At 41.8% G+C, this 26123-nt stretch overlaps 1 protein-coding gene across 2 annotated transcripts in view; it reads left to right on the top strand.

Annotated features, from left to right (window-relative positions):
* Window positions 1-26123, top strand: part of LOC122810855 (urea transporter 2-like) — a 1084839-nt gene that overhangs the window by 772559 nt on the left and 286157 nt on the right. Inside the window, exons 9-10 of one of the 2 annotated variants that reach the window (XM_044082415.1) lie at window positions 11192-11326; window positions 24642-24821. In XM_044082415.1, coding sequence (XP_043938350.1) covers window positions 11192-11326; window positions 24642-24694 — 188 coding nt within the window. In that variant the 3' untranslated portion in view covers window positions 24695-24821. Of the gene's footprint in view, window positions 1-11191; window positions 11327-24641; window positions 24822-26123 lie in introns of those variants that run through there. The other variant, XM_044082408.1, reaches the window with a different exon arrangement.

Genomic DNA, 26123 nt, shown 5'->3' with positions numbered 1-26123 from the left:
ATGACCACCTTTTTTTTTATTTTAGTATCATAGGTTCATAGGTAGGTACTAGACTACTGTCCACTTGTGTCCCAAGGTCTCTTATCAAACTTTCGGTGTTAAGTAGACTACCACCTATGTGGTAGTTCATGGGTACAGAGTTTTTACCAAAGGGGATGACAATGCACTTTTTGACATTGAGCTTGAGACCATGGCTTTGACACCAGGCATCTGTCTCAGTGAGGCCCTTTTGTAGGATGTCCACATTATTAGGAGTTTTGATTATGGCTCCTAGTTTGCAGTCATCTGTAAATTTAGTTAGCCAAAGACCTTCTGTGTTAGCCGGTGGTACTCCACTTGTCACTGGTCTGAAGTCTGATTTGGAGTCTGCTACTTTCACAGTGTGGGTTCTGTCAGTAAGCCAGTTGGCAACCCATCTTGTGACATAGGGATTTATACCTAGTTTAGTGAGCTGATCTATAATTCCAGAGTGGGGGATGGTGTTGAATGCCTTGACGACATCTAGAAAGGCTGTGGGAACCACCTCACCCTCATCTATAGCTTTGGTGACTACTTCAAAGAAGTCTATCAGGTTTAGGTTTACAAACCCAAACTGTGTGGTGTCCAGAGTTTGGAGATCTCCAATGTCTTTGTTTATGAGTTCCATGATGATACGTTCCATGGCTTTGCAGACCAGGCTCAGCAGGCTAATGGGGCGGTAGTTGCCGGGGTCTGTTGTGGCCCCCCCTTTGTGGAGTGGGATAACCATTGTGGTGTGCCATTCAATGGACACAAAGCCTGAGGTGAGGCTATGATTGAACATGGTACTTAGGTGGCGTGCCAGTTCATTCTGTAATTCATGTAGAAGGCAGCCTGGGATGTTGTCAGGTCCAATGGATGCTGTGATCTTGGCTTTGGAGAGTGAGGTTTTTACCTGTGCAGTCGTGATTACAGGAACTTCGCATTCTTCTGTTATAAAGATGGGCCATTTAGGGGGTGAGAGGGGGTAAAGTTAGCACTGAACCTATCTGCCAGGATGTTGGCAATATCAGTTGGTTCTGTATATTTAGTGTCATTGTGCTGTAACTCAGAGCAGATCTGAGTGTTGCCATTGAGATACTTGACATAGCCATACAATGCTTTGTGGTTGTCTTTAGAATCAGTGGCAATTTTATTTTCATAACTAGCTTTGAAGGATTTTATGAGGGATATCAGCTTCTTACTGAGGCTGACCAGGGAGTTCCTCCAATCGTGGGATTTTACTCTTTTTTTGCAACAGTTTCTTTCTTCTGTGGTAGAGTTTGTTTAATGCAGAAGACCACCAGAATGATTTCCTTTTTTTGGAGGATAGCATCTTGGTTCTGTTAGGGATAGCACAATCCATGCATTCGTGTAAGTGCTTATAAAGTGCATTTGTGTAGGATTCAGCAGTCGTACCTCTATTGTCCATCTGCATGGGTGTCGTGAAGTTTGTCACTTCTGTCTTAGGAAGCATGAAGTTGGCTTTGGAGACATTTTTTATGGTTGTTTTCCTAACGGGGGGTGGGAACGAGATGTGGATGTGTAGGGTGAATAGCTTGTGGTCAGATCTGACCAACAAGGAGCTGACCTCTGGTGTGGAACACCAGTCACCCATGTTGGTGATGATCAGGTCTAAGATATTGCTGCCCCTGGTGGGGGTGTGGATAAGTTGATATAAGGCATTGGAATTGATGATTTCCAGAAAACACTGAGCAAAAGAGTTGTTACATGAGTAGTTTTCCCAGTTAATGGTAGGGTAGTTGAAGTCACCCATTATTAGAGTGTTGGGTTGTACCTTAATATTTTCCAGTATATCAAGAAAAGAGGAGTGGGAATCCTGGGGCATGGTAGGGGGTCTGTAGCAAGCTACAATCTAGATTGCGGTTTTGCCCAGAGTTAGTTGAACTTGAATAATCTCGGATGCATTATGCTGAGCAACTAGCTTGGAGTTGTGGATATCCTTAATGAATATGGACACGCCTCCACCTTTAGTGTTTCAGTCCGGGTTTGGTGGCCGAAAGGTGTGGTATGAATTATAGCCTGCTAATGCAGGGGTGCTCTCTGGAGATTTGAACCAGATCTCTGTCACTGCACAGCTGTCGATGTTCTCCATTTTAAGGAGTGCCTCGAGTGAGTGCATTTTGAGGTTTAGACTTCTAGCATTGAGTAGCATTACCCTCAGATTTTGCTTGCTTGTACCTGTTACGGTGGTGAATTTGTCATTTGAACCTTGCCTAAATAAGGCACTATAGGGGTGGCAAGAGCCTTTGCCAGTATCCGGAATCCCAAGGGTGACAGGTGCAGGCCATCTCTGGTAAAAGCAGCATGGTCTGTAGATCATGTCATCCCAGACAGACAGATGCTGGATTCCCTTAGAATGACACCAAAAGCTTAGCCAAGTGTTAAAGTCAATCATTTTGTCCTTGTACTGTGGTATCATTCTGGGTGATGGCAGGATGCTACTCAGGGCTAGGGTCATACCTGCCTGGGCTACAAGATTGGAGAGCTCCTCCATGTCTCTTTTCATGTAGTCCAGGGAGGTAAGTCTCAGGTCATTCACACCAACATGGACAATGACAGTGTCATATTTGTACTTGTTGTGGAGTGACCTGAGTGCATGCGTTATGTGGTGGATCCTGGCACCCGACAGGCAGCTGACAGTAAATTTTTCCTTGTTTAGCCTGGTGAGTGGAACATCAGTGTGCCTGACTATAGAGTCACCTATGACTAGAGTGTTGGGTACATTATGCCTTATGGGCTGTAGTTGAGTGACACATTGAGTATGTGGGCTATGTGTCATTTGGGTTGTGTTGGGGGGTGGAGGTTGCTTGCATTTCTGCTTTGGAGGTCTCGGTTGTTTGGGCAGATTTTTACTGAGAGCCTTCGCAAATGTAGGTGTCTGTTTTGTGCTTCTGTGTGTGTGTGTTTTGGTGGTGTAGGTTTTGAAAGACTATGTGATGAGTGTGGTGCGGTGCAAGTGTTTACCTTCTCCTCTTGACTGTCTAGTCCAGTCTTTGGTGAGGAGAGCTTTGCTTCCAGTTTGGCTCCAGTATCCAAAAATTTAGCCAAAGGATATGTCGTAGATCTAACCACTGTCACAATGGGACGCATGGGTGGATTAAACATATCCTTGACTACCTTTGGGATGCCAAATATACTAGGCACACTAGGGTATTCAACTCTAAAAAAATGATAGGTGTCATAATTAATGGCATTTTCCAAAAGCAATTTGTGTAAATGTACATCAGTTCTACTATAAGCAGTAGGTAAGTTCTGCGTTTGTTTATTGCATTGGTTTCCATACCAGTTGTGGATATCTGCTTTACATTTCTTTTCAAATAAGGTTAACAGATGGTGGGGAGGGTTGTACATACTTTTTCTTACTAAGTGTGGCCCTTCTTTCTGTGAATAAGGAGATTGTGCTTATTAGAAAACAAAACCTCCAAGTTAAGCTTTCTAATGTATAACTTGAACTCTAACAACACTTCTCTTATTATCTATTTTTGATTAGGTACAAAAGTAAAACCTTTGCTGAATAAAGAGAAGTGTCTAAAACCGATACTCTAGTTGCTATAATTAAAAAGTTTGTAACCATTATGAACCTTGATCCAGGGTAAATTTTCCAAATCATTTATTTCACTTTGTTCAGACTGAAAATTCAAACAAAAACAAACAAACCCTTCTAATACCTCTTCTTTCTCCCTCTGTCCCTCTCCCTTTTGTACTGTGTTGGAAATTTGGGCTGATCTACCTGGTCTAAAGGTGCTACCTGCATCCATTGAGAAATTCTCTTGGATCTCCTTGGGGGAGTTGAATTAGATTGGGTCCCCTAAAAGATCCTATTCAAAATGTTGTGTTATAAAAATTCCAGAATTTTGTTCACCATTGTTATCAAAGTCAGCGTTTTTGGACTTGGAGACTGGGTATGCTGTGTGATTTTTATATTCTCTAGCATCCCTGTCCTAACTTTTATTTCATTTACCACTTTTTCAACTCTAGAAAAAACCTGGAAATACTTATTTTGCCAAACATCAAAAGTAAATCTTGTCCCAACTCACTGTTAAGGTTATTAATATTTCTAATTAAATGCTCCATCTGCTGCTTATTATTTTCTATAATGAACATCATCATCCTACAACTTTCTAAACTGTATTTTACTGCATTTTTAGATTATCTGCTAACTGAATTCCTCTTACAACTGTAATTGCTGTTCACCTGCTTGTTTTGCTCATTTTACATCCATTACGAGGTGGAAAATATCCTATTGGTTTAGAGGGGGCAAGCTCCCCTGTGCCCCCCACACTCCCTACTCCTGCTACTTATATATTCTGACTCCAAGATTGCACTACAGTGAGGAAAAGGGTAATTTTTTTCAATCTCCACTGTAGTGCGATGCCCTTCAAAACACAGACGCTCCAAGCTACAAACACAGTCTTCTTATCAACATTTCATAGTTGACAGGAATTGTGTTTGTAGTTTTACCTCTCTGCCGCTCTGTATTCATCCTTCTTACTGTCGAGGAAAGCCACCTCGACATTTTGATTGTAAGCCAGTATAAGTACTTATTTTCAACTGTTTTCTGCGTAACCTCATTAACAAAAACAATATTTGCTGCATATCTGTTTGTTTAAACTGTGCAACTGTATTTTGCTGCATTTTAGATTGTCTGCTAAGTGAATTCTTTTTACATCTGTAATTACTGTTCATCTGCTTGTTTTGTTGATTTTACTTGTTTGTGGACATAAAAACACTATCAAAGATTAGGTTCAGGTTTTTGCTGAATCTAGTATTATTTGTGACATTTGGAGATTGTAAAACAGTTAATCTTTTGTCTGGAGAGACCCCCTGTGTCCTTATGGGAGAAAGGTACAGTTTGGACTGATCTTTCAAGAGTTACTGTTGCAGGGCTCTGTTTAGGGTGTTTGGATTGGATAATTTGAACTTTGGTTGTTTCCTGTTTTTCTGCTTTAATAGGCCTCTGTTTGAATTGGTTTGTGCTTGTTTGAGCCTGCTTGTGCATCACTCACTACTGCACAGAGGGATTGCTGGTTACAGAAGCCTGCTGTCTAGGCTTGTAAATATTACCTAAACCAGAGGTCATCGCACCTAAACCTACTAATACCTCCCCTTGCTGTATTTTCTCTTCAGCTATTATAGCCAGACCAAGATTATTCCTAGGACCATGAACTGTCAGTTTCCCTCCTTTTATCCCACCAGCCTGGTTGACTTGGGTCTACTGAGGCAGTGTAGCAACTGCCTCACGTACACTGACAACCTCCTTACTTCTAAATCATTCTTGTACTATTTGTGAGAGATGCACCTACATTATGAATTTGGAAGCACAGCTCTCTCACGCAAAAGATAGCAAGACAGAGCAGGTTATCAGCCCACCTACCACAACTCCTACTCATGACACACAGCATACACATAGACCAAAATATGTGGAGGTACTCATAAAAAATCTACCTAAACACCAGAGACCACCAAAACACATACACACTAAACCAACCATAACACCCAAAACACACAATACACATAATGACACAAGCATAAGTGACTCACCATCAAAGCCCATAAGGCAACGCACACCCACTCCAAATATCTTAGTCATAGGAGACTCTATAGTGAGACACACAGACATCCCCCTCACTAGGATGAACACGGATCAAGTCATGGTCAGCTATCTTTCTGGTGCCAGGATTTATCAGATCATGCAGGCACTCAAATCTGTCAACAAGAAGTACTGTTATGATTTGTTCATAGTACATGTTGGTGTGAATGACTTGAGACATACCTCCCTGGACTACATGAGGAGAGATATGATTAAGCTCTTTGATTATTTGTCACAGGCAGGTATGTCCTTAGCCTTGAGCAGCATATCATTCTCACCTAGGATGATACCACAATATAAACACAAAATCATTGACTATAATAATTGGAGTAGTTTCTGGTATCATTCTAAGGGAATCCATTTTCCGTCTGCCTGGGGTGACATGATCGATAGACCTCGGTGCTTTGTCAGAGATGGTCTTCATCTGTCACCCCTGGGATTTTGACTACTGCCAAAGGCTGTTGCCACCCCATAGTGCCTTTTTTAGACAATGTCACAAGGACAAAATTCCCAATGTAAAAATTTGATCAAAAATCAACCTCAAAGTTATGCTGCTAAACTCTAGGAATCTTAGCATGGAACTGCACTCACTGGAAGCAGTCCTCACCTGGCAAGATGTTGACATCTGTGATGTCGGTGTGACCTGGTTCAAGGCAGTAGAGAGCACCCCAGTTATACCAGGTTATATCTTGTACCACACATTCAAACCACAAATGTAAGATGTGAAAACTAAAGGATGTGGTGTATCAATATTCATTAAAGAAAAATACACCTCCAGATTGGTTAAACAGTTTGATTCCCTGGAGACACTTCAGGTGCAACTAATTGTTGGTAGGACACCTATTCAAGTTATTGTCAGCTATACGACCCCTCCATGAATCAAGTTACCCACTCTACCTACTTGGATCTAGTGGAATCCATCAAGATACATCCAAACACCATGGTCCTGGGTGATTTTAATTACCCATCCATTGACTTGGTAAATTACTCATGCTCAAATTCACTTGCCCAAAGGTTCCTCAAGCTCATTAACTCCAGCACCCTGGACCAGCTGGTGGACATCCCAGCTAGGGGAGCCAACATCTTGTATCTGGTACTTGCCAATATGGGGGACCACATTAGCACCCCCACTGTGAGGTCTGCCTTTGTCAGATCCGACCACAAATCAGTCTCATTCAAAGTAACTATCACACCAGACCATCCCTCCAGCAGCAACTAAACTAAAAACTTCTCCAAAGCAGATTATATCCTTCTAAGGGATGGTAAAAATAGCTTCATTGCACCTCTCCTCTCAGATGTAACTGGCAGCTATGCCAATTCCTACACCCCATGCGTTTTATAAACACCTGTCTAGCTGCATTGATGCAGCCATACCTGATAAAACCAAGCAAGCTCTTCAAGGTAGAGCAAACCTGCCTAGTGGACATCTGCCATTAACAGGCTTTACAATAAGAGTAAGAAGTTGTTGTCCAAAAGTAAGATGGAGCATGCCCTAAACTGGAAACACTTCCTCTTTAGCCTAAACATGCAAATAAGACTTCTTGTGAAGTCCTCTAAAGCAAACTATAAATCCAAATTATCTTCCTCAACTAATAACAACCATAAGGTGTTCTTTAGTTACATCCATAGCCTAAAAGGTAAGACCCAGATTTTCACCAAACTGGTAGTCAATGATACCACATACACTGAGGCTGTGGACATAGCAAACCTGTTAGCCGACAAGTTCTGTGAAAACTTCACTCCTCTGTCCCCATTACACATACTCCATGACATTCCTTCCACCTTTCCCCCACTTTGTATCTCTACAGAACATGTCATAAATGTCCTCTCTAAGCCCAATACCACGGCCTCTATGGGATCTGATAACATCCCGGGCTATGTTCTACATTGGCTCCAACAAGAATTAGCAACACCATTGGGTTCTCTTTATAATCATATTCTAAGCATCAGCTTCATCCCAACTGAATGAAAAATGGCCACCTTTATCCCCTTGCACAAGGGTGGTGCTACTACTGACTCCATGAACTATAGACCTATTAGCCTGACTAGCCTTAGCTGCAAGGCCATGGATCAAAATCATCATGGACTTCATCAGCAAAGATATAGGTAATCTCCAAACACTTGACCCTACTCAGTTTGGATTTGTCAAAGGGAGATCATGCCTGTTAAACCTGATGGACTTATTCAAGACAGTCACTAGAGTCCTGGGCATGGGGAAAACTGTGCATACAGTCCACCTTTACTTGGCTAAGGCTTTTGACACTATTCCCCACTCAGGCATCATTGACAAACTCACCCAGATGGGTATCAACCCCTATATTGTTAGGTGTGTCTCTAACTGGCTCATCAATAGAACATATACAATCAAAATAGGGGAATCCACCTCCAACAGCAGACCCATAACCAGTGATGTTCCACAGGGATAAGTTCTGGGACCTCTACTGTTTGGAATCTATTTCTACAAAATACAAGCAAAAACTAAAGGTCTGTGGCTGACAAATTTTGCTGATGACTGGAAACTGGGAGAGGTCATAGAATCCCCAAACACTATCAACATCCTACAAGAGGGTCTTACGCAAACAAATGATTGGTGCCAAAGTCACAGCCTTAAACTCATTGCAAGAAAGTGTATTGCCATCTCTTTCAGTAAGAGTGACATTCCTGCTAACTAACAGATCAATAGAAACACCCTAAGCATGCACTCAGTGGTGAGATACCTGGGCACACAGGTTGACAGCAACCTTATCTTTGATCACCATGTCTCAACAGTGGTAAGAAGGGCATTCTATACTGCTCTTCTCATAAGTAAGTGCATTGCCTCAAGAAAAAAAGAAGTTATAACCTACCTGTACTCTTCCCTCATCAGGCCAATAATTGAGTACAACGCCCCTTTTGTTATGTACCTTTCCAGACACCTGCAGCAATTGGGGAGACCACAAACATTCCTCACAAGGAGAATTCAAGGTATTCAGCATCTGTCCTATGTGGAACAGCTGAAATCAGTGTCACTTTACTCCATTTCATACTGAGTATTCACAGATGATCTCAGCTTTGCATATAAGACATTCTCTGACTCTGCTTTATTGGAAATGCTGCATATCCATAAGTCCAATGGCTTACAGATTACTCACTCTAAAGACCTTAACCTGGTATGTGACATTAATAGAACCAGCTGGATGGACAGGTTTGTCTCCCAGAGGTTACCGCACCTGTGGAACAGACTCCCAGTTCATTTCAAGCAGAGTACCTTTTCGGCCCTCTTCAAGGGGAATCTGGATGATTGGATGGATAACCATAAAATCACTCCAGGGGGTTCCACCTGTGTCTCTCTTGGACAGGGGCAATATGTGCTTATAGTGGAAACAAGGGCAGGCCTGAGCTAGGCTTGTAAGGGCCCTAGGGCCAATAGTCTAGTAACTTCCTATGATCCTATGATCCTATGAATAAGATTCTTCTCAAATAACCTTAATGAACTTTCAAAGGTCATATCTTGGCTGTGAGAATCAAAGTTAAAACTTTCAAGTACCAAAGCTTCATTAAATCATATTAAGACTAATATAAGGAAAATTACTAAAATGATCATCGTCCATAGCCCTAAGGCCATGGTTTCCTTTAGACCTAACTTCTAGGTGAATATGTTCAAATGTTTACTACTGGTATTAGGAAAGGCAGCCACATTTGATGCCCTTTTTCTCCATACTGCCCCCACATAATTGTGTCTCTGTGTAGCAGCAGTTAAACTTCCTGCAGGTGCATATGGTAGCTGAATGTTGGTAAGCCCTCTCTGATCTGATCCTGTGCCTGAAAGTATGTTTTTTTTCCATTGGACAAGTCTAAAATTCCTTAGCCAACTGTAAGATTAGTGTGATCACAAGAACTTACACCATTGTTTCCTCCTTCCTTCTGACAATCAAAAGCTTCTTGAACACCGTTGATGGGACTGGGTCTATTTTCGGCCATCAAATGGGCTCTGCATCGAATGGCTGAACATCAAACAATAAGCATTGAAAGTTCACTTAGCAAACTTTCATTTCATTGACAGGGTAAGTAACTACTTGTCCAACACTTCCCCGTCTCACATGCAGAAGTGGTTCAAATCCCTTTTCTTCACTGTAGTACGGTCTCAGAGTTGGTATATATAGTAATGGGGGTGTGGGGGGTGAATTCCCCACGTTGGGTGGTGTGGGGGATGAAGTCCTCCACTTTAGTGAGTTGAAACGCTTCCTTTGATGAGATGGAGAAGTGCTGGACAAGTAGTTACTTATGCTGTCGATGAAATCAAAGTTTGCTGAATGAACTTTCGATGCTTATTGTCCAATGTTCAGCTGTTCGATGGTTAGCCCATTTGACGGCTAAACATAGACCCGCTGGAACCCACGACCATCAAATGTTCACTCCCCACAGGATTCGTGGAGCTACTTCTGTGTGTAGTAGGATTGAGCTCCATGTTTTGTGGTCCATTAAAGGAACTATGAATAAAGTTGTTTAAATCAGCGAGCTTCTGGGATAACATTTTGACAAGTAGGGTTAATTCAATGATGAAAGGGTTAGCTGAATCCAGTCCTCTGTGGCTGTTCCCTGGATGGGAATTACTCAAATATTCAAACAATTCTGGGTTGCTCATGGTGTAATTAAAACAAATAACCAAAAACAAAAATGCCTAGCAGATAAAAGAAAATAATAACCACAGGAGTATATCAGCAAAAAGCAGGGTGGAAAGTTATACACAAAACCACGTTAATTAAGTGAAGCACTTTCATTCCTTTTCTATGTGACTTCATCAGAACTAAAAGCAAATGTCACATCTTCCATTTATATTACCAAATCTCATTTGAAAACACCAATGAATAACAAAAGCATATTAAAAAATGCAAATTACTCCATAAAATCTTAAAAAAATAATTTACAATTTAAAATGTTTTGCAAATATTATAAAACTGTATAAATATAAAGATAAAACTTGTTTTATCTAAATTTATTATAGTAAAATCAATCTATAATTTAGCTGTGCTTAACTTTTAACAAACAAGCTAATGAAATGGTATCATTTAACTCAGGTTTCTCACTAGCATCCAATCTAACTTGCCAAAGTTCTCTGCAGTCCAGGGTATACTCCCAGGGACCACGCCAATGTGTTTTTACCACCTGCTCCAGAACAAAAAAGTTAAACATTTTATGCCCTCCACAAACAATGTTGTGCCTGTATAATGCATGTCTGTTTTTCATTCTGTATATCATGCTGATGTTCATAAATATGTTTACTAAATGATAGAAAAGGAACATAGAAAAGGAACCAAAACACTTAATTATAGTGGTTTTGTGTACAACTTTCCAATCTGCTTTTTGCCAATATACTTCTATGATCATTATAAATATTACCAGAAGTTATAATGACTCAATGTAAAAATAATATGGGCAGTAGAAGCTTGTACTTAGTGTATTGCATTAATAAAATATCACTGTCTATTCTCATGTAAAATGCACTAGTTCATATTAATTTGCAAAGCATTTATTTGTCAAAAATAACTGCATGCAAACTCATAACAAACATCTCCTCTTTTTTTACCCTTTTCTTTTTAGGGCTGTCCCTGTCATCTCCTTTTGACAAAATATACAATGGCCTGTGGGGTTATAACAGTGTGCTGGCCTGCATTGCTATAGGAGGAATGTTCTATGCCCTTACATGGCAAACTCACCTATTAGCTATAGCCTGTGGTATGTATCATTATGGAAGACTTGTTAAAAGCATTCCTTAAGGTACTACAGTTTAAACATTGTATTTTTCTATATATTTGTCATTTACTTATATATTTATGTATTATTTCTGGTAACCGAGCATTGGCATGTTTAATATCACAGTAACTGATTTATGATGATGGAATGTGAACAGTACTGTTGTATGAATGGCACACTGACACATTGGACTGTAGCTTTTATTTTGTATGAGCAACCATGGCAGTGGTCAGCATTCAGCACTCAATATAAAAGTTAGCATTACTGTAATTTTTGCATTTATTTGTTTGTTTTTAATTATTATTATTATTTTGCTGTCACTGCCTGTCAATCCTCGGACATCTCCTGGCCAGGCAATCTGACAATTAATTCCTCATCTCCTGGACAGTGGTCATTTGGGAGAGGTCCACCATAAGCCATAAGAGGAGACTCATCATGCCCTACTCTGTGCAGTCAGTAAATGGTGGATCACAGAGGGAGTCACCTCATTTCTACAAGTGGGATTCCTTCCAAGCAACCTTACCTCTCACTCCACATCACTAAGCGTTGGTTTCCCACAGCCTACATCAGGGGAAACTGCACATCATTGTGTACGTCTGAATAGTTAAAATTCTACCCATTCACCAGGAGAAGCAAGTGGGTAATGCCTCTTCACTGCTCCTCTTCATTGCCTGGTTACTCCAGTGATAGGGCCGCTAATCAAAAGCTCCTCACCTGGGTCACTGTTAGTACTCCATCCCTCTGTACCACACAGCCAAGCTTTATCTTACTTAGTTGTGGTGTTTTCTCCTTCCCGCAACACTAAAACCAGTCACTGCAACATCTCCTAAAAGTCCTGACTAGTAAAGGAAACAACAGTTAGGATAGAATTGTCGGAAATAAGAAGTACTTTGCATGAAGGTTTAAAAGGAGGGCACAGTTAAGATAATCTTTGTCTCAAATAAAAAGTACTTCTTTGCATACATTTTTATATTAATAGTGTTACTATTACCAGAATTGCCTCCTCCATTAGAACAGCAAATATTACTTTCAACAAATGTACATTACGGTGTTTGCTGTGAGGCAAGTATCTATGGGTTACTAGACTGCAATCACGTATCTAACAGTACAAGGAATAGCATCAGAGCCTAGGCAACAGAGTTCATCAAGGCAAACAACAAAATACTCCCATTGCCAGGAGCAGGTAGTGAACTGGAAGTGTAACAATCACATGCACCGCAATGCACTGACTCTTCTGTAAGATACTCCTCTAACTCACCTTGGCCTCGTCTCATTCTACCATACAGTTCACAAGCACAACTGTATGAGTAAACTTACCATAACAGTATATTTTTAACAGATCACTGTTACAGTAGCCTAAATTATATCATTCTACCCTACTGCTGCCAAACGCTTTTCAAAGATGAAAGACATCCTCCATGAGTTCTGACTGCCAGGAGTTTGAGAGAAGCTCCATATTAAATTATAAGACTGTGAAAAGCTCAGAACTTTACTGCCCCAAAGAGGGAAGCGATACCTCTAAAAGAAAAAAAATGACAGTAAACCTAACTGAAAAAAAATTTTGTAACAGCCTAGGTCATTTATGGTGCTCCCCCTCAGACTCAATAATACCGGGCCATATACCACTGTTACATACACTGGCCTCTGGAGTGCATAAGAGCACACATGTACTGTGTAGGTGATGCCCACACATATATGGCCCCAGCCACACCGTATGTGTGGGGATACAACAGCAGTGGACTGATAGCAGCAATGGCACTGTGTTATACTCACAGCCCACTACAGAACAACCCCGGCAGCATGTCATATGTGCAAAGCTTGGTATGTAGGTGGAGGACAGAGGCTGGAACACAGGCACAAATGTGGAAAACTGTTGCCATACACTAAGCAAGTTGCTGGTATTACAGGATAGTCTGCAACATACCCTTAGTCAGGGAATTAAGGTGAGAAACAGAAATGGATGTAGCCATGTACTGATAGCAATCAACACACACACACTGCCAGTGAAACATCTGACACAGGACCTGTATGGTGGACAGACAACACATAATAGGCACACCTCTGGCCACCAAGAGGATAGGCCCACAGTTGAGAGCTATTCAGACAGACTGCATTCCAAGGTAAAATAGTATGTACACACACACACACACTGTAATACCAGTACTATACAAAGCATAACACAACTCTACTCATACTCTGTCTGTAGTTCCTGAACCTCCTACAAATATGTAGCTGCCCTGAGTATGCTGGTTCTCCTGTAAGAGGTATTCTACCTGCTGTCTGTAACACTGATGCCCACACACAGGAAGGATGTCCATCACACAGGAAATTTAAAGGGACCACTCCCACATGATGTAGGGGTTTAGAGTAGGTAGTTTCCATGACAGTGGAGATTGGAAGTACTACACATGTGTAATCATATATGTATGGTTATCTGGATAATAATATGTACATATATTTCCACCATATGTCCTGGACATGGAGTGTAGCCCTACCCCAGCCTCAATAGTCCCACAGTCGTGGTGCAAGGGGATGTCAGGTATGTATAGCAGGTATATTAGTAGACTATTGCTACTGTCATTGAGATTGTCTTCACAGACATGGTGTGTATTGGAGGTCACATCTGCTTATAACATGTGTGCCATTCGCTACTGACAGACATCCTAAGGACATCATAGTAAAGTACCGCTGCTAGCACGTAAAGCCCATCAGCAGAGATATTGGCCAATATATGTGGGCATTCTGACACACTCTGTACAGTCCAGAGGTATACACATAACCCCTTAGTGCTAAACATGTGTTCCATGCCTGAGAATATGGATGTAGACAGCCATGTAGTTGGGTATAACACATAACGACTGGAATACATTTGCCACTATAGGTTATGCATTCACACATCCCTGTCAAGCCTGACACATAATAACCGCTGGTACAGGGGTGCCATGGCCACATACTACCCACTAGATATTGACAAACATCTATATAGCATACCACTGCTCTGTCTGACATACATGACTGTTAAGTGAGGTCCGGCAGCAGTACATCTGGCAAGTATCTGCACATGACATCTCACTGGGTACGTACACTAAGCTGTTAGGCATGTAACAATGCACTGTGCAGGCTACAGGCAGACTGGCTCAACACAGGTCTACATCTCCTATGGGAGAATGCACATGTACCTGCATATATAGCAGGCTCTACAGGCATGTCACAGCACAGGTTAAGATACACCTGTGTGAAAGTGCATAACCACAACCAATGCAAACACAGCCACAGGCACATATGTTAAGCTAGCATAATATTACAGTATATGGACTATCTGTTCGACACCATCCTCATATGTGCCACTCACAGACTGACCCTACATATACTGGGCTGATACACAGTGTGGTCTGATGGCTGTCTGTGGTATGGAACATGTGTGTGTATGGCCCTACAAACATGTACCCCAATACGGTACCATACAGTGGAGCAGCATGTAACATCAGATAGGATGGGACCTAGAACAATGACATCTATTACAGTTTGTACACAGGCTAAAGTACATATTAACAATACACACACTGTCGACATTCACCATAAGTACACAAAACTCAGTACTCTACAAATATTCACAGAATGTCCAGGTTATGTCATCAAATATAACCCCTACTGTACATAACATGTGTAGCATTCTGATATCTCACTGGCTTGTTATCAGATATGATGCCACATGGTGTACAGCACATATGCAGCACTTCATGCACGACATATGTACACAGGTTGACAGAGTTGTGGCTGGAAGCACATAAACAGGGCCAATAATGACATGTTGCTGTGATAACCTCATACATTTACTGTTGTAACAGGGTTTGTTGCAACATATGTCATATGAGGGATACAAAGCCAGTAACTGTCATGGCTTTCACCATCTACAGAATGCAATCCTCACACTACCTTCTGCAGTCCACAGATAGATGCTCAGTTGGTAACACATGAAACCAAAGGCACAACACACTGCCCTGTCTGCAGATGACCCTGCAGATGGGGATTCCTCATAAACATAGAACTAACATGGCAGGTATTGAGACATGTAGGGCAATCATATCCACGCACACACTGTTAAACCAACAGTACTCCAAATGCAGTGTAGCAGCTCTTACAGTCTGCAGTCAGGATCAGGCACATCCCCCTCCTGTGTGTTGCCCTGTTTCCATAGTGTATGTTGTTAGAGGTAAATCCCCAATCCATCTGAGATGATGTTTGCCAAACAACAGATCTAGTTCCTGCTCACAGTGAATAAAAAGGGCCAACACCAACATGATGTTCCTATAATGTAGTGTGTTTCCATGCAATTGGCTGTGGGAATGTTACACATGCAGTCAGCTAGGAGAGGGCTACAATTTGTGCAGAGGTCATCAGCTGATAATGGATGCACCACATGGGTTACCTGTTGTGGACCCCTCAGAACATATATGTGATGGTGACTGACATCTGCAACAGGGATACGGTAGCTATAAGGTAGGTGACGTACACGTGCCTGTCTGCATGAACAGGTGCCAGCATCAACACAGCCACACTCTCACAGGGACGCACACACATTGACACATGTGCAGGGTCAGGATTACAACTCATCAGTAGTGGGATTGCCACAACACATCACTGTGCAGGTATCACATGCACCATATGGGTCATACAGGGTTGTATGGGAAAAGGGTATGGGGAGGTGTCTGACATTAGACATCATGCTTCAGTATGCCCATGGGGGTTGTAGGGAGTGTGGATGTGAACATACGTACGATACAACACACACACAAACACACAGGGTGCCAGTACTGACATGCATGGGTGCATGTCTGCATGGGTGTGTGGTGGTCGACTGTGTAAGATGGCTGTACTAGGCTAGGCGATGGTTATACCTTGGCATCAGGCCACATGACGATGATCTGCATTGTGGCTCAGGGCTGTAGTGTCTGCATTTGCCCACACAGGTGGGTATTGCATCCCCCGTCCAGTCACCTGAGTGACTGTTGTGTGTGGCCAATGCTATGCATCGCTTACCATATATGTGTTCCTTACTCCATGACACAGACAGTGTCTGGGATGTGCACACCTCCCACATGCATGTACAGTGACATGTGGAACTGCACCTGGGGTGTCTGGCCCATGTTGTGAACACAGATTATCAGATGTGCCAGTCTTACCCACCTGTGGCAGGAACTGATAATGGGCAGCAGGTTTACCCAGCACCTACATTGATAGCATGGTAACAGCATTCCCTGGTGTCAGTGGCATCTTTAAATACAGGGCATGTTGTCAGACATGGTATGTCCTTTGTGGGTCACATGTGATGGCACCACAGGTGTTTTAGGTGTCCATTGGGGAACATGGTAAAGGTACACTGTCTGCATGTACGTGCATATTGGACAGATGGGCATATCATTGGGGAACATGGTAAAGACACACTGTCTGCATGTACATGCATATTGGACAGATGGGCAGGGTGCCATGCCCTCTGTAGCCCACAGCTATCACCCCATAGTTACTATCAGTGGCCAATATGCAGTGTACTACCCACATATTGTCTGTTGCCTAGGCATGTGTGTGTGTGTATGAGACATGGGTTGAGAGTGTGCTCTGGGTAATACTGGGGTTGCTAACTGTGATTGCCTGGCCATGATATCACATGTATGGGTATGGCTTTGCACCCCAGCCACTCAGCTCCATTCCCAAAGGTGTATATCACATTGGATGACATCAGCAGGATTGCCAAAGTAGGACATTCAAATTGTAGTGAATGTGACTAGCCTAAAATGCATTGCTCCCTACATAGACATTGAAACTCACACAAAACATCCAGAACTGCCGTGGGTGGGTATGGAACCCTACCACAGTTCTAAATCACACTACAGCAGTACGCAGTTATGGCACGCGTTACGGAGATTACTGAGCTACAATCTTCCCAGAGGTATATTTCTAGGTGGGTGACGTCAGCAGCCTTGCCAAAGTTGAGTATATGAATTCCCTTAATTTGAACTGTTAATAGCAGCAGTCTGCATTTAAAGTGGAACAGCCTTACAAGACTATCTGCAAATATATAGAGCTGAGTATATTTTTCTGTATTATTCTGTATTATAAAGCTAAATTGTTGCTTAGATATCTGTTGTCTTAGTGTTCTACAAATATACAGAGATCAGTATATATTTTTTTGGTTTTATAATCTGCACTCTGATTCCTCACATCTCTGTTGAAACTTTTCCCAACCCTCCCCTCCCTGCTCTTGGTTGTAGTTTAAATTTGGTGGCTTTTGCAGTGCCTGCCCCACTGTAGATTTGATCTAGGACACTCCCCCAGACCCATCTCTTGACCGCATTCTACCTAATAAACCCTTTCTGCACTTGCTTTTAGTCCTTTTTAATTTAATTACATTTTTTCAAACTGTGTGTGGACTAATATTGCTACATACTCAAGTGTGCTAGCTTGCACTGCGCATGAATTGTTTTTACTACTGTTTTTGCTACTTTTCTGAAAAAAAAAAAAAAAATTGTAAACCTGTTTCCTACCTTTCCTGTAATTAGTGTTCCAGATACAGATTTGCTGTATCCAGGACTATTTGTAAGCTTCTGAGACCCAAGCCTTTCTGTGTTGGAGGGAAGCCTTCTAGCTTATCGGTGGGAGTGGTAAGCACTAGGTAACCTGTCTACCACATAAGGAGTTGTTCTGGCCCAGAATTTGTAGTTATTGGCCATTTGGGAGGTCTTCCATCTCTCTCAACTTTCTGATTTGAGGGCCTGCATTTGCACTTGTTTCTGTCCTGTAACTCCTGGGCCCATCTCATTTACTCACTCAAAAAAAAAAAAAAAAAAAAAAATTATCTGCTCTTACTGTATTTGTGTTTCTTCCTACTTTATTTTGCTTTTGCGTCATGTTAAAAGTATTCAATTGTATTTATTACTGCTTGGTGTAACTCATTCTAAGCCTTTTAGTTTAAGCACTTGGGCGTCAGACCAGTTGTTTTACATTAGGAAAGTTTATGGTCTGCACTATGGTGGCAGGACAGGTAGCTTACATCCTTCTAAGTTGGGAACTGCTGAATGAGGGCTCAGTGTCTGTTATTCTAAAAGTGTATTAATTCTGTTTTAAGCACTTGGGCTCCAGGCCAGTTATTTCACATTAAAAGGGTTTGTGGTCTGCACTCTTGTGGACTCTGCCCTTCTAGCTGGGAATTTCTGGTTAAAGGCTTATAGTGCCTGCATATCTAAACTGCTTCTTACTGAAATTGGTACACCTTGTTTGCTGTAGCATAGACTAGATCCAGGCCTGCTAAATCTAGCTTTATTTGTATGCTTGTTGTTTGTTTGCTTGTTATTTCCCTGAAACACTAATTCCACCTAAAATGCGGCTTTTCAGTGCTTCTGTGGATCCCTAGTGATATCTGCATTGCTTACTGTACTTATTTCCTTGTTTCACTTGAAAGAAAGTTACTGTATGTCATTTTTGCATTTAAGTTACCTGTAACACATTGCACTTAAGTTACCTGGCACTTGCTCACTAAAGCAATTATATAAGTCAGCACTAAAATATTAAAAGCACTACACCCTCACAAACTCCCCTTGAGTACCTCATTCCCCATTGGCCCTTTTTTTCAATTATAAAGGAATTCCCAATACTATTCTAGCATGTCCAAATGTCAGCTGTCAATCTCCTCTCTGATCCAGCTGGTGAATCTGGGAATCTTGAGGCAATGTTACAACTGCCTCATGTACACAGACAACCCTCGCCTCCTCCCAACAAATTCCAAAACATGTGAGAGATGCAAGTATATAGCCATACTGGAGGCTAAGCTCTCTCAACTCAGTACTGGCGAAACTAGTCAGGAGGAGAAGGAAACCACACTCACTACAATTCCAGTCTCACATAGACCTAACACGACAGCAAACCAAACACATAAACACACAAAAACATACTCGGAGGCTCTAAATAAAAATCTGCCTAAGCAGCAGAGACCTCCAAAGCAGACACCCAAGCAACCGCTACCCCAAAACAAAACACATGCAACACATAGCTCACAAAGCCAGTGTGCTGAACAGTCACAACCTTAAGGCTAAACAACACACCTGATACACTTGTAATAGATGACTCTGTTGTCAGGCACACTGATGTCCCGCTCACCAGGCTGAACAAGGAAAAGGTCACGGTGAGCTGCCTGTCGGGCGCTAGAATCCGCCACATAAAACAAGCACTCAGGTCACTCCAAGGCAAGTACAAATATGACTCAGTCATTGTCCATGCTGGTGTGAATGACCTGAGACGTACCTCCCTGGACTACATGAAAACAGACATAGAGGAGCTCTCTGAGCATGTAGCCCATTCCGGTATGACCCTGACCTTGAGTAGCATCTTACCCTCACCAGGAATGATGCCACAATATGAAGACAAGGTGATCAATTTCAACAATTGGCTTAGGTATTGGTGTCATTCAAAGGGGATCCAGTGCCTGTCAGCCTGGGATGACATGCTCGACAAGCCACGATGCTTCACTAGGGACGGCTTGCAACTGTCACCCCTGGGCTTTTGGATTTTGGTAAAGGCTCTTGCTACCCCCATAGTGCCTTTTTTAGGCAAGGCTCAAAAGACAAACCCACCTCCATAGGTATCACAAGGGATAAGAAACTAAGAGTAATGCTACTCAACGCCAGAAGTTTAAACCTCAAGATGCACGCACTCGAAACTCTCTTTAGCATGGAGAACATTGATATCTGTGCAGTAACAGAAACCTGGTTCAAGGCTCCCAAGAGCACCCCAGCACTACCAGGTTATACCTCATACCATGCTTTTCGGCCCCAAAACTTGGACCGTACCACAAAAGGAGGGGGAGTATCAATATTCGTCAGAGACACCCACACCTCCAGGTTGGTGGCACAGCACGAAGCATCAGAGACTATCCATGTGCAACTAACAGTGGGTAAAACTGCCTTCCAGTTTATAGCCTGCTACAAACCACCCTCCCAAACCCAGGAACCCCACTCGGCCTTCCTGAGAACACTGGAAAATATGAAGGTCTCTCCAAACACCATTATATTGGGCAACTTCAACTACCCAAACATAGACTGGGAGCATTACTCTAGCTCCAACACCCTAGCCCAAAGGTTCCTAGAATTTATAAACTCAAATGCTATGGAACAACTTGTTACTACTCCCACAAGAGGGGAAAACATACTGGACCTGATCATCACCAACATGGGGACTCTATGCTCCAGACCAGAAGTGTATCCCTCACTGGTAAGATCAGACCATAAACTAATCTCACTGGATATTCACACCTGACTCCACCCCCTGCCCTGAAAACCACAGTGAAAAACTTCTCTAAAGCAAATTTCACACTCCTCAAAACCGAGGTGGAATCCTTCAAAGCCCCTGGGCCTGTGGAAAATATGGCCCAGACCACAGAATCCTTTATAAACGCATTCTATGAACACCTTCAGGAATGCATGGATCATGCAATCCCAAATAAAACCAAGACCCAATCCTCCAAAGGCAGACGTCCTGTCTGGTGGACCCCAGCCATAAACAAACTATACAATAGAAGGAGGAAGCTACTACATGATAGAGCAAAATCCCAAAAAGGGAAGGCATCTCTGATCAGTATTAGCAAAAGCTACGGGCACTCATAAAATCGTCTAAGGCCAGCTTTGAGAGAAAAATTGCACAGGACACTAAGGATAATCACAAGGCTTTCTTTAGTTATGTTAGGAACCTGGGTGGGAATTCCCAGATATGCTCAGGATTAGTCCAAAATGACAAAAAATACACCGAACCCACAGACATTGCCAACATCCTAGCTGACAGGTTAGCACAAACTTCTCCCCCCTCCCCACCAAAAGGGCAAATATCTATCCTAGCAGAGTGCTGCCCCTCTGACATCTCAGATGCTAAGGTAAGAGCTGCCCTCTCCAAAGCAAAAAACACAGCATCAATGGGACTAAACAGTGTCCCGGGCTGCATCCTACATGAACTCCAAGAAGAGCTAAACCCAAACATAAAACAACTGTTCAGTCTCAGCCTTACTACAGGATATGTACCTAAAGAGTGGCGTACAGCAACAGTGGTCCCTCTCCATAAAGGTGGTGCCTCAACAGATCCTGGAAACTATCACCCCATAAGCCTGACTAGTTTGGTCTGCAAAGCTATGGAAAGGATCATCATGGACCTCATAAATAAAGATATTGGGGACCTACAGACACTGGATCCTACCCAGTTTGGCTTTGTTAAGGGCAGATCCTTCCTCATAAACCTGGTCGATTTCTTTGAAACAGTCACCAAGGCCATTGACGAGGGGAAGGTGGTCCACACAGCCTACCTGGACCTCGCAAAAGCCTTCGATAGAATATCCCACTCGGGCATTATAGATAAGCTCACCAGCTTAAATATAAACCCCTATGTCACTAGATGGGTTGCAAACTGGCTCAAGGACAGAACCCACATGGTTAGAATTGCTGGAGCCATGTCAGACTCCAAACCAGTTACAAATGGCGTCCCACAAGGCTCAGTCCTGGGACCTCTCTTGTTCGGTATATATTTCTCAGAGGTACAGGCCAACATGGAAGGACTGTGGCTGACCAAGTTTGCAGATGACTGCAAACTGGGTGCCATAATCGACTCTCCAGCAGACACAAGCATCCTCCAAAAGGGCCTCATAGAAACAGACAACTGGTGCCAGAGCCATGGCCTCAAGCTAAATGCCAAAAAGTGTATAGTCATCCCCTTTGGCAAAAACAAAGTGCTCACAATTTACCACATAGGTGGTAATCCATTAAGTACAGAAGAAGTAATTAGGGACCTGGTGACCCAAGTTGATAGCAATCTCTCATTTGACAACCACGCGGCCAAAGTGGTTAGAAAAACATTTTATATAGCCCACCTAATCATGAAGGGATTCACATCTAGATCAGCGGAGGTCATCATGCCTCTTTACTCATCCCTCATCAGGCCCATACAATGCCCCTTTTGGGATGTACCTCACCAGACACCTGCAGCAACTGGAAAGACCCCAAAAGTACCTCACCAAGAGGATCAAAGGGCTCAAACAGATGCCATATGCTGCCCGGTTAAAGAAACTCCAGCTCTACTCAGTGGCATACCGCCTGCTCAGAGGTGATCTGTGCCTGACATATAAAGCCATGTCCAACCTGGAATTAATGGACATGCTGCACCTCAGAAAATCCAAATCCCATTGAGCTACGTGCTCGAGAGACTTGAACCTCAGCACTGAAATAAATAGGACATGCTGGAGGGACAGATTCATAACCCAGAGGCTCCCTTCACTCTGGAATAAAATCCCAGTCCAGGTTAGGCAGAGTCCCTTATTGACTTTCTTCAGAGGAATCTTGATGAGTGGATGGGAGATCGTAGGTTTACCCCGGGTATCACTTCTGTGTCACTGTTAGACAGAGGCACAGTATACTAACCTCGAAAAAGGGCATAGCAAAATTAATTTAAAATGGATGGCGAAAGCCAAACACACTCTTGCTAGGCTTATAAATGCCCTAGGGAAGATAGCCTAGTATGAACCTATGAACCTATGAATGGGTATGTGAAGGAAGCATCTTTTAAAACTAACTTTACCATAAATACTAGTAAATAAATCAGAGGTAACAAGGTCTGAAGGGACAATGTTTTTAACTATGAAACATTTAAAAAAGATCAGTTCGAGAGAGGTCTAGGACAGGTCACTAAGTCCCTTCTCTCTCTTTAGCACCAGAAAAATCATTTTGTAAAAGCCTTTGCCTTTATGATCTGCATGAACTGGTTCTATAACTCCTTGAGATAGCTTTTGTTACAGAAGAGGAGAAAATGGAGAAATTTGGGTTAAAGGCAAGGATAGATCTTTTGAGGAGGAGAGAGAGAGTCCCATTGCCAAGCATGGCTTGTTGAATGATTCTCAAAACCCAATCATATGCAGTATGCAGCAGTATTGTGCCACATGGGAAAATGATGACAGAAGGAGAGGCTGCCAGGGAGAGGATGGGGCTGAAATGAGATTCGACTTTTTGGGATGTCCTTGGTTTTAAGAGGCTTTCCTTTCATTTTGGAGACTCCCTGCCATTCATTTGTTGATCCTGTCTATAGTCTTCTTGCTGTTTAAATTTCTTATTGAAAAAGGAAGCAGAGGTGGAAGACAATTTGTTGCTTGCTTTAAAAAAGTAGGCTGGAAAATTTGGGTTATCCCTTGTAGCAACTGTCCCCTTCATAAACCTCTTAAGCACCTTGTCTTCAGAAAGACCAAACAGTACTTCTTTGTCCATGTGTGATATTTAAAATTGCAGTTTTATCGTATTCAGAAAGATGTTGTGAACATAGAAAAGCAAATCTTTTCATGAAAGTCCCTGAAGCAGCAGCCCTAGAGACAGTATCTGCAGTGTCATAAGAACACTTTAAGGCAAATCTGATTACATGAGAAGCAGAGCTAAAAGATGCATTTGTGGAACGTTTTGCCTCTGAAGAGGGTTGATTACCAATAATTTTCTTCATGTTGCTGAAGACATCAGTAAAAGCTTCAAAATATATCTTACAGTTTTCATTTCTGAATGTTAAAGTGTCAGATGAATAACCTTTCTTCCCAAACCTGTCAAACACATTTCCATCATTGACAGAGGGAATGGGACTGATATTAGCAATTTGTCTAGCAGAAGCAGTTTTCTGAAAGGGAAATAACTGCAAGGCCTTCCTTAGGGTTATAAAACAAGTACTTGTGAATATGAGGCAGGGCTACCCACCCATCGGTATGAGCACTGGCTATAATGATGGTCAGTGTTAATGCGACACCCCAACCCTATGTGAAAAAATGATTAAAAATGTGTTATGGATTGATGGATTTCTGAGCCTGAAGTATCCTATGTAACCTATTAGAATTCCTAGGTTTGCGAGACTGATTGTAAGGTAAACTTCAAGCTCTGCGAAAAACGTTCTCTAAGTCAGATAAAATGGGTAGAACAGTTACTGACCAGGGAATATCCAACAAACAAATCATAATAGATTTGCTGAGCAATTGGGGATTTCATTTTGATGTCACTGAAAACATCTCTTTCATTTTAGAAAAAGTTTCAGAAAAAGAAAGGTCTTCTGGAGCAAAGTCTGAAACAATAGTTTAATCAGAATCAGAATCTTCAGGTAGTTGTAGGTGCTGCACCAGAAGAATGAAATGAAAAATGTGAGTGATCTGAGGAACCCAAACAGGACACAGAAGAGTCACCCATCAGGTGCTAATGGAGCTGGTCTGACATCTAAAGACTCCCTGACTACTTTCTTCTTCTTGCAGATAGGAGAAGAAAGAATGGCAGAGACCCAAAACTGTTCCATCGGTTCAGCTGAGGACGAAGCCCAGAATACAAGAAGTGGAGTCTGAAGGAATTGATAAACTTTTAGAATATTCAAAAGCAGATTCAGGTAAGAAAAAGCACTGACATTATGTACAAATACAAAGCCCTACTCTAATACATACAACCTGAACAACCTTAAGGAAAAAAAGGAAAAAAAAAAAAAAAATGACAGTTGTTCATACAAACATTCACACAAAATATTCCAGACAAGAAGTGACAGTCTGAGATTCAAATTCATTTTTCTCACAAAACAGATGAAAAAACATATTTTTCTCAACAACAACAAAAAAAAAAATTGTGGAAGTTTTTTTCCCAAATAGAACTTATCTGCCCAGCTTTGCAGGATCACTAGCTGGCTGACAGTTTCACAGGCCTACCGAAGAAGCACTCTTCAGCTGTAAGAAAGCTTTGACCTTTTCATGCCTGTGTTTTTATACAGAGCTCCTCTCAAGCTCCTGACAGTTAAGAGTATGTGGATGGCATCCTGTAGCAGTCGGGTAGGACCTATATAGCTCAGGCTACTGCAACTGTGATCTTATGCTAAACATCAATTGGCAGTATACCTTTGAACATCAATAAGCACACCATGAAAACCTGAAGACTGAAACCCAGAATGTAAGATTCTGGATGACATTAAACCTATTAAAGATGGACAACCTCCTCCAAAGTTAGAAGTAATTATTCTCAGTCTGGAGGTCAAGTCAGTGGTGTGGTATTTTGAAATTCTTTCCTGCCTAAGTGAAAGGTAAAGCCAAGTCTCAGAAATGTAGTTAAATTATATAGTTATAAGGTACAGTTAGAAATGGAGAATCTTCCATTTTAATATTCCATAATTTCACTTATGATAATGAAAATATTGATTAAGCACAAATATTTCGGTGCCCAAACTGCCTCACTTATCTCCACATGTCTGTAAACTATAACAAAAATAGTACAACATATGGTAAAATGGTCTCGGGTAGTTACAGGCATATGGCGTGGATGTGTACAAATACCTAGCACAGTATGTGTACGTATTATAGTCTACTACTCATTTTTCTGTTTCATGAACATGAACTGGGGTAGTGGACGCTGGAATACAATTAGCATCCCATATTCTTCTTTTTTTAAACACCTTTACTAACAGACAGCAAAGCATATTAATATTTTCCATTTACATACAGTATACATTGCATATCTTTGCTTTCTTTGTAACTATCAGTCTAACATTACATAAATTGCTGAATTTCTGCCTTTCTTAAACCTCACTCCTTCTCCTGAACATTATATTGCATATATCATTCCCATAATTTCCATTTATTTCTATGTGATTTGCTCTTTCCCTTTTCTAATGATTCCTCTTCCAGTTCTTTTATCTCTTTTATAAAATTCAGTATTTCAAATGCAATTAGTTTAGACTGTGACTTTCATTTTCTAGTAAT

The sequence above is a fragment of the Protopterus annectens genome, chromosome 1.part1 (genome assembly GCF_019279795.1).
Source record: "Protopterus annectens isolate FY-2018-M chromosome 1.part1, PAN1.0, whole genome shotgun sequence".
In the NCBI taxonomy this organism is placed as follows: domain Eukaryota; kingdom Metazoa; phylum Chordata; order Ceratodontiformes; family Protopteridae; genus Protopterus; species Protopterus annectens.
This window is presented reverse-complemented; position numbering and strand designations above follow the sequence as displayed.